This window comes from Denticeps clupeoides, chromosome 2 (genome assembly GCF_900700375.1).
Source record: "Denticeps clupeoides chromosome 2, fDenClu1.1, whole genome shotgun sequence".
Lineage (NCBI taxonomy): Eukaryota > Metazoa > Chordata > Actinopteri > Clupeiformes > Denticipitidae > Denticeps > Denticeps clupeoides.
The window spans coordinates 2,002,630-2,012,318 of NC_041708.1; the positions used below are offsets into that span (position 1 = coordinate 2,002,630).

General features: G+C 50.0%; 2 protein-coding genes across 2 annotated transcripts; one reads left to right on the plus strand and one right to left on the minus strand.

Annotated features, from left to right (window-relative positions):
* Positions 1 to 123: 123 nt before the first annotated feature.
* Positions 124 to 1,648, minus strand: mrpl43 (mitochondrial ribosomal protein L43). Its single transcript, XM_028967537.1, has 3 exons — positions 1,425 to 1,648; positions 613 to 719; positions 124 to 535 (listed from the first exon to the last, which is right to left on the minus strand). Exons 1-3 carry the CDS (start codon positions 1,553 to 1,555, stop codon positions 318 to 320), a joined length of 456 nt encoding a protein of 151 aa, XP_028823370.1. The 5' UTR covers positions 1,556 to 1,648; the 3' UTR covers positions 124 to 317.
* Positions 1,649 to 1,702: 54 nt separating this feature from the next.
* twnk (twinkle mtDNA helicase) lies at positions 1,703 to 7,811 on the plus strand. Its single transcript, XM_028967536.1, has 5 exons — positions 1,703 to 3,403; positions 3,711 to 3,951; positions 4,502 to 4,609; positions 5,721 to 5,862; positions 5,986 to 7,811. Exons 1-5 carry the CDS (start codon positions 2,131 to 2,133, stop codon positions 6,319 to 6,321), a joined length of 2,100 nt encoding a protein of 699 aa, XP_028823369.1. The 5' UTR covers positions 1,703 to 2,130; the 3' UTR covers positions 6,322 to 7,811.
* The last annotated feature ends 1,878 nt before the right edge of the window (positions 7,812 to 9,689 follow it).

A 9,689-nucleotide genomic window follows, 5' to 3' on the forward strand; every position in this document is an offset into this window, starting at 1 on the left:
TGATCCGGGCCGGATTCCCAGCCTCTGGGGACGCGTGCACGGAGCTGGCAGTCCCTTAAAAAACCTGTTACTTAGCAACAGGGTTCCGCTTTTAGACATGCGCTCCGATGCAGATGACAGGGCCAGCTTTTTGTTTTTATTTTTTTACATTTTTTATTTCTTTTTGAGAACTTCGCTGCTGGTCCTAAAATGAAAAACCCAAATTCTCAATTAATGATGCTGCCTAAAGCTATCATGCCATTCCACTTTCGGTCAGTTTTTATCCCAGTTTTACAGAACGCGGTTCATAACGGCCAGCGTCCCTGGCTCCAGATTCGTCATTTGTCCTCTCGGCCGCCGTGCCGGATGGGGCCGACCGAGGGCGGCCTGTTGGTGAAGGGGTGCCACTGGCCCTGAATGCTGGGACTGTCCGTGTGGAAGGGCTTGCGGATGCGGATGATGTCCAGTCCGGACTGGTTGGCCAGTTTGGTCACCAGGTCACCGATCTCCCGTGCAGTCTTACAGGTGACGACCTCCTCCTTCACGTTACCGTTCACTATGTGAGGAAATATAACGGTTAATGTCTAATAATAATGACACAGTATGGGTGTCAGAGTCGTGTATATCACTTACGGTACTCCGCTACAATTTTGGGGATCCTGCAGGACTCGGGGGAGACGTACACCACGGTGCCTGGATGCTTCTTTGCAAAATCTACCACTCCTTCTTCGATGAAGCCTCTGAGAACATACGACATAAGGACACCGGCGTTTCACGTTCCCATAATACCGATCTTCACCAATTACAAACCGGGATATTGTAGCAGGGCTCTTACACAGTCTTTACTGAAGAATTTCCATGACTTCTCAATCACTCTAAGGCAAAGTGTCATGATCACATGTTCTCTGAAACATCTGTGCAGATGTGTTAAAAAATGAATATAAAAAAGTACCAAAATACTGTTAAATACTGTCCCTGTAACTACTGACTGTAAGTCGCTCTGGATAAGGGCGTCTTTTAAATGCGGTAAATGTTGGTGAGAGTGCAGCCTCCATCCTGGACAGCAATACGGACTTTCAATTAAGGAAACTCGAAGTGAAATCGTAAAACATAGATATACATTACATTTACAGCATTTATCAGACGCCCTTATCCAGAGCGACTTACAATCAGTAGTTACAGGGACAGTCTCCCTGGAGCAACTTAGGGTTAAGTGTCTTGCTCAGGGACACAATGGTAGTAAGTGGGATTCGAACCCGGGTCTTCTGGTTCATAGGCGAGTGTCTTACCCACTAGGCTACTACCACCCTATATATCGTGACGAGTATCGTATCGTATCGTGAGAACCCTACGTGATCATTTCAGTGGCTGAACAGCATATGAGATATTAGACTAGCGGCAGGAGCTCCGTGAACGGGGTTCACCGGCACCTCGCCTCGCCTCACCTCACCCCCAGCGAGCTCTGGCCGCTCCGGGAGAAGACGAGCGACAGCCGCTTCAGCTGGCACACGTAGCGGCCCACGCCGTTGCGCAGGACGCCCTGCAGGAAGCGACTCGCGGTCCCCCGGGCCGTCATGCTGCAGGCGCGGAGCAAACGACGCTCTTGGGCGGCGGCGAGACAAGGACGCTGCCGGTGCGCCGCTGGAACGCTTCCGACGGGCGACAGACGCTCGGCGGCGACCGTTCCGCCCCCACCGATTTAAAACCCGCCCGACCGTCGACGTCTCACGCCACATCTTGATTCGATTCCACTTGTTTTCGTCGTCAATTCAGCCGCCTCGGTGTGCCGTCCGCACTATTCCGGTGCCGTTTGGTGTTGACGTGCCACCCGGACGTATTTTCCGGGTGCACCGCGGAGATGGCGCGCAGGTCGGCGAAGCTGTCGACACGTGGTGCGGTTTTTCCGATACTACGCTGATTTATTATTTTTTTTTACATTTTTTTTATCGTTCGCGATGTGCATGTTATGCATGCGCTCAGCAATACGGCATCCGAAGCAAACGAACGCCGGCAAAAATGTTTAAAACGGTGCACAGTCTACGCACGGTGATTACTTGCAGTCTGCATGCGTGGAGATCTGCCTGAGGAAGGCTGGAGTGACTTTGAAGAGGACATGCTTCCTTTCCTGTCTGTTTTGAGCAGGAGTGCTGAATGAGTTCCAGGCTGAGGGCCGCAGCCGGTGTGCTGCGGGTGGCAGGCCGCTGTTCCTCCAGGTCGCCTCGAAGACCCCTCTCCTGTCTGGCTCGCGCTCGGCCGCCACCATGGCACTCGGGTGCGAAGGCCGCCCCGCCACGACACACCCTGAACCCGGCCCGGCGCTTCAAAAAGGACGCCAAGTCCACGCTGGACCTCCTCGCCCCTCCTGTCACCGTGACGGACATCAAGCAGTACCTCCGTTCCAAGGACATCCAGTTCCACGACGGGTACAGCTGCCTCCACGTGCCCAGTGCCGGGCAGGAGAGGGTGTCGGTGTTCATCAACAAGACCACCGGCCAGTTCCTGTGCCCGGACAGCCGGGCGGAGGGCAGCTGGGAGGACCTGCGGGACTGCCTGGACGGCCACCCCGGCGCGCTGCTGGCCTACGGCGAGGGCGCGGAGGATGAGGAGGAGCGGGAGGAGACGCGGCGGGAGCTGAGCGAGGCGCAGAGGATCTGGTCCGGCGCCGCGCCCCTCTCGGACCTCGACGACGAGGAGGCGCGGCTCGTCAAGGCCATGTACCAGATTCCCAAGATCAGCAACGGCACGCTAAACAAGTTCGGCGTCCGGTACTTCAAGCCGACCAGGAGCCTGGTGTTCCCGTGGTTCAGCGGCCAAGACTGCGGCCTGCGTGGCCTGAAGCTGCTCTCGGCCGGCACCGAGGGGGATGGCCAGGTGGTTTACGCCGAAGCCACCATTCCCAAGGTCGCCAGGTACCACAACCTGTTCGGACTGCCCCTGCTGGGCCGGAAGGACGCGGAAGTGGTGCTGACCGGGTGCGAGCGGGACAGCTTGGCCGTCAGCCAGGCCACCGGCCTGCCCACGGTGGCGCTGCCGAGGGGCGTCGGCTGCCTGCCCCCCGCCCTCCTGCCCTACCTGGAGCAGTTCAGGCGGGTGACGCTGTGGCTCGGGGGTGACATGCGCTCCTGGGAGGCCTCCAAGATCTTCGCCCGGAAGCTGGGGCTGAAGCGGTGCTCCTTGGTGCGGCCCGGGTCCACCCAGCCCTGCCCGAAGCAGGCTCTGGCCCAGGGGAAGAACCTGGCGCGCGTCGTGAGGGCCGCCATCCCCGCCGCGCACAAGTCCATCGTGTCGTTCAAGCAGCTGCGCGAGGACGTGTACGGGGAGCTGGCCAACACGGAGCAGGTGGCCGGCGTCCAGTGGACGCGCTTTCCCGAGATGAACAAGATCCTCAAGGGTCACCGCAAAGGAGAGCTCACCGTCTTCACGGGTATGATGCTCGTCCTCCTAGAACCAAAAGCACCAGAAAGACAGGCAGGCCGGGAGGCAGGGGCCGTGGTGGCCCAGTGGTTAAGGAAGTGGCCCCGTAATCTGGTTCGAATCCCGATCAACCGAGGTGCCACTGAGCAAAGCACCGTCCCCACACACTGCTCCCCGGGCGCCTGTCATGGTGTCCACTGCTCACCAAGGGTGATGGGTTAAATGCAGAGGACAAATTTCACTGTGCTGTGTGCTGTGCTGCTGTGTATCGCAAGTGACAATCACTTCACTTAGACACCCGATTTATTTCTCCGCAGGCCCCACCGGCAGCGGCAAGACCACCTTCATCAGCGAATTTGCCCTGGACCTGTGCGCGAGCGGCGTGAACACCCTGTGGGGCAGCTTCGAGATCAACAACGTGCGCCTGGCCAAGGTCATGCTGACGCAGTTCGCCCGGCGGCGGCTGGAGGAGGACCTGGAGCAGTACGACGCCTGGGCCGACAAGTTCGAGGAGCTGCCCCTCTACTTCATGACCTTCCACGGACAGCAGAACATCAAGTACCGGAGAAAAGATTCTTTTTTTTTTTTTTTTCTTCACTTCACCTTCTTCTGACCCAGCAAATTTTGTTCTAACATAGACATAAATCAGCTTATGGACACTATTAGAACAATGCAGATTCGTATTAGGAATGTTGAAATCTTTGTCATGGACGATTCGGGTCCGTGGCGGCCTAGCGGTTAAGGAAGCGGCCCCGTAATCAGAAGGTTGCCGGTTCGAATCCCGATCCGCCACTGAGCAAAGCACCGTCCCCACACACTGCTCCCCGGGCGCCTGTCATGGTGCAGGGTGATGGGTTAAATGCAGAGGACAAATTTCACTGTGTGCACCGTGTGTTGTGCTGCTGTGTATCACGAGTGATAATCACTTCACTTTCACTTCATTCTGCATGGATGCAGTGCAGAACATAATCGATTACATCGTATAAAAATTCTCATTAAAAAGTAGTGCCGGTAGTGGCGGCCTGATCTGTGTACGGCGTCGCTCCAGGTCTGATGCATCGACCAATCGAATCGTGAATAATTTCACGCCATCTCTCCCTGCCTTTAGGAGCGTGCTGGACACCATGAATCATGCCGTGTATCTGTACGACATCGGCCACGTCGTCATCGACAACCTGCAGTTCATGATGGGCCACGAGAGCCCGTCTGTGGACAAGTAAGACTTCCTGCGGCTTTGGCGGTTCTCACGCAGCCGTTTTAAGACGAGATGAGATAATAATCCTTCACACCAGTGGCAGAAAGTGGACAGTAGAAGTTAAAAGTATCAAAAATAAATGGAATTTAAAAAAAACAAAAAAAAACAATACTTACAGTATAAAGAATATACTATACAAGCAATCGGAAAATATGAAATGTGTATATGTAAGTTGTTTTAAAAAAATGTATGTGTGTAGACACATACATAGATTATATGTTCCTACGTTGGAGAATTTTCCAGGAAATCTGACTGATCTGATGAATGTATAGAGAAGTACGTAGTTCCCGTACTCCCGGCGTGAGAAATGTTTTTCCGCGTTTACAGCTACTACTTTCCAGAATTTTCTCAGCCGTGTGTCTCCTTTTAAAAGTCGTGTAAATTACAGCTGATGATCTACGCCGGAACATGAGTGCTTCATTTTACTCGGGGCTCAGGCTGCGCGAACTTGGAGGAAGAAACACTGTCCTTTTCAGGATTGCCATAAGTTTAGTTTTATCTTTTCACATTTGCACAGAAATGTGTTCATGAAATTCATGGAAATTCTTTTGAAAAATTGTACAAAGTTTAGCCGCTAAACAAACTAAACAGTACAGGCCAACAGTTTGGACACCTTCTCATTCAATGTGTTTTCTTTATTTTCATGACCATTTATGTCTCACTGAAGGCATCAAAACTATGAATGAACACATGTGGAGTTATGTTCTTAACAAAAAGTGGAGACCTGACCTCCACAGTCACCGGACCTGAACCCAATCCAGATGGTTTGGGGTGAGCTGGACCAACAAGTGCTAAACACCTCTGGGAACTCCTTCAAGAGTGTTGGAGAAGCATCAGTTTTCAGTTATTTCACCTTTTTTGTTAAGTCCATAACTCCACATGTGTTCATTCATAGTTTTGATGCCTTCAGTGAGAATCTACCAACGTAAATGGTCATGAAGATAAAGAAAACACATTGAATGAGAAGGTGTCCAAACGTTTGGCCTGTACTGTGTGTGTGTGTGTGTGTGTGTGTGTGTGTATAGCAAATGTTCTGCACATTTATTGATTTCGTCCGTCCTGTGTTATGCAGGTTTGCCATGCAGGATCACATCATCGGGACCTTCAGGAAATTTGCCACTCACAGCAGCTGCCATGTGACCCTGATTATTCACCCCAGGAAAGAGGATGACGACAGGGAGCTCCAAACTGCGTCCATTTTCGGCACGGCCAAGGTTAGGGGAACAAAGCGTCCGAGCATCCGGAGTGCTGCAATAGAAACCTGTTCCTTCTGCTTACATACAAATTGAAGAACAATTTCACATATTTTTTTCTGTGTTTTGTCTGTTATTATGCAGGCCAGCCAGGAGGCCGACAACGTCCTGATCCTGCAGGAGAAGAAGCTGGTGACATGTCCAGGCCGCCGGTCCCTGCAGGTGGCCAAGAATCGCTTTGACGGCGACGTGGGCGTCTTTCCCCTGGAGTTCAACAAGTCGTCTCTCACCTTCTCCACCCCGCTGAAAGGCAGGAATAAGCTGCGGAAGGTCAAAGGGGAGAAGCCAGACGATCCCGACGCCACGGCGGAGCCGCCGGCCAAACCGAGAGCTGAGAAGCCCGCCAAAAGTACGGCGAAGGCGTCCAGGACGACTGCTAAAGGAGCGGCTGTGGACAAAAACTCTACCAAAGGAGATTAAAAGAAGGACCGGTTATGTAAGGAAGGAACAAATTAATGGCCTTATACCAATAATGAATAGCTGTGAACAGTGAAGGGCGACACGTAGTGTCGAGTGATGGAATGATTAAAAGTTAGGTTTTTCTAGATGTAAGAAAAATAATCTGTCTGTAATTAAATTTGGATATTCGTTTTTGGATCCGACTGTAATGAGCAGCATTCTGGCTGTTCGAATGTTGACTGTGACTGGTGGCTGAACACCGTTCTTAACTTTGTGAACCTATAAAACGCTTGTTTCTCAGAGGAGACGTTATTTTGATGGATTACTTGTGTATGTAGATCACAAACTCGCGTGCATGTTGTTGATTTCGCACTCAAATAGCAAAATCCTTTTTCACTTTGGCAGCTCTCTGCAATTCACCTTCAAGCCTCTAGGTGGCAGTAAAGTTCAAAAATTGATCCGTTTGTGAGCCAGTGATTCCGACTGAAAAGCGCATCAGGTCAAAGTTCATAGTTCAAACTTCTTTACAGTGCAGTTGAGATATGTACGGTTGGTTTGTGGTGCTCGTTATCTGTTAAATTTATCATGAATTTGCATTTCAATGTAACTTGACCCTGTTCCTCCAGCTGTGTGACAACCATCTAAAACCGCTGATCTCTTAATAAGGACCAGATGTTTTTTGAATGGGGACATTTCACCGAAATGCTTACGTAAAACACCAAACCCGAATAGGCACGTGTTATTACCATGGTCCTCACAAAGCTGCAAATGCCCCAGACAGACGTCGTGGTCCGTCTGCTCACTTTGAAGCCCGGCGTGATATAGCCGGCGCCTTCTCGCGGGCCCACCGCTGTTCTGGTGGCTCTTGGACTCGCCGCGCTCCCTCTGTTTTATCTCCTGATGTATTTATAGCCGGCGCTCTGTGAAAAGTAGGTTGAACCTGAGGGAACGTTGCAGTCGTGTTATTCTCTTTGTAAAAACCCTTCCCTCACCCCGGCCGTCATTTGTTGTCTCGTGTTCCACGAGCAGCTGTGCACTTGAAGAAACAAAAGGCCTCTTGGGAGGACAGTGAGTCTCTATTGTTGGACGGCGAGAACAGAGGAGCGGCTTGTTGCACCCCTGTTCGGAGCCGGAGGTCACTCCGGGCCGCCGAGAAGAAGGCGTGTGCGCCACGTGAGGACTCGGTGGGGACCGGGAGCCTTTTGACCCACAACGCCTTTCCGAGGACATAACTGGAGAACAACAAACAGACCAGGAACCTGAAAAACCAGTGACGGGTTCCTCTCCGGCCTCCGCACCGTTTACACTGGCCCCCCGCCCCCCGTTTAGCCTGGCTCCGCCTCCTGGGCCGAAAAGTGCCACTCTCACTGATGGTGTGGAATAAAAAAAAAAGCTACTTATCCTGCCATTTAAAACGCATGTCAGCCTCCTGTTACAGGCTGCAGCAGAAAAACAGTTGCAAACCAGATGTAATTAAAGTTCATTTATTCAATAAACGTCTACTTTATGCACTAAGTGTTTCAGTCTTAACGTAATGTAAGTCAGTGGCATAAATGTAAATGTGCTGTCAATACTTTGCCCACGTTTAGTGTACAAGTAGTAATAATTGAGTTATGGAGGTTTTATTCTGTATTGCATCTATGCAGTGCACTTATTAATATTAGTTGTGAGCTTCTAGCTCATTTTTTCAGGGATATCAAGTATACAAGTTTACATGTACTTAGACTTTGTAATTATATCTTAATCAAACGATCTATTACTAGTACAGGTGAAATATACTTAGACTTCACGGGTACATTAACAATATACTTCAAAAATCTTTTTTTTTAGTGGGGTAAGGAAACGGACCCGTAATCATAAGGTTGTGGGTTAGAATCCCGAACTGCCGAGGCATGTCATGGCTGCCCACTGCTCACCAAGGGAGACGGTTAAATACAGAGGACACATTTCACCGTGTCACCGTGTGCTGTGCTGCGTTTCACAATGACAATCACTTCACTTTCACTTCACTATAGAAAGGTGATTTGAGATGTATTATGCGTTTGTAGCGTCTATCAGACATGAAAGGTTGTTTGCTGTAACTTTTCTCACTACCTTCCTCCCAACTTCCGACAGGTCCTTTGATCCGAATTTAGATGAACTTTTCAAACTTGTCTTTTTTTATTATATTGGCTCTTTTTTAACCTGAGACCCTAAAAATCCCAGATTTTGAGTTTTTAAAAATTCTTTGATCTTCTGGAAATGTGGTTGAGGGGTTCAGATGTCAATTTCGTAAATGGGTCAAAGGTCAAACAAAGAGAATTTGTCTTTGCTTAATTTATCGTCTGAGGAATGTTTGCAGTGGAGCCCTCAGGCCTAAAAAAAGAAGTCTGGAAAAAAAAACTGTGCTTCTGTCCCCATGCAGCCATACAGCTATGACAATGAAATCAATTTGACAGCTATGTCATTAAATGCCATTATGCACTACTGACAATAATTCTTTATTGTCTTTAATCTTTCTTCCATTATCGGTAATGCCAAAAATCGACATCAAAACGACTGTGAGATGAAGTTAAAAGTCACCAAAAGTCAGATTTGTTTCGAATTATTGTTACTAAAATTCACATTACATTGCCTTAATTTGGTTGGATAAGGTTTTTATCCAACAGAAATACAGAAATGGATCAATATTCAAGCCGCATTGAAACACGATTGAAATTTGATGTGAAGGGTCACCATACACGACCCCACAGCCCAGAGACACCAACAGCCCAGTAGTTTTGCTCCTGTATTACGAACTGTGCATTGTGTCGACAGATTTGTGCCCTCCTGCCCTGGGCTTTCAGGACGCTTCTGTTGTGCTTTAGCGCGCCGATAATGAGGTCTCCTCCCCAGGCTGCCATCGGGCCCTTCGTTCAGCCTTGGTGCCTGGCGTATGCCCGACGTTTGACCCACATTACCTGCTGTCCCGCTGCGTTCCGCAGCTCAACGTCTGCAGCTGGTTTGTTGCTTATCGCCATACTAAAATACGACCTTTGTTACAATATGACTATTGACTTTGTTACAGATATGACTATTCTTTTAATACCAGCTAGTTACAATTGTACCCATCCTCATGACTTTCAGCATGAAGAACGTCTGGAAATGAAGAAAGTCTGGGCGCGAACAGAACCCCCGTTCTGATGAGGCCGGAAGAACCCGGGGCTTTTTAAAACTCGCCGTTGGGGAGTAATCCCCCTTCTTCTGAGAGAAGGGATTTCAGAGCTGCCGCCCAGCATGGAGACCCTTCCCAGCATCCCCTTCTGCCCAAGGAACCAATTCAGGCGCAGACAACCTGCACAATGGAGCTGAGGGCTGCAATTAAGATGCCAATGGATTTAGACAAAGCCGGCCAGTGTTCATACTCTTTG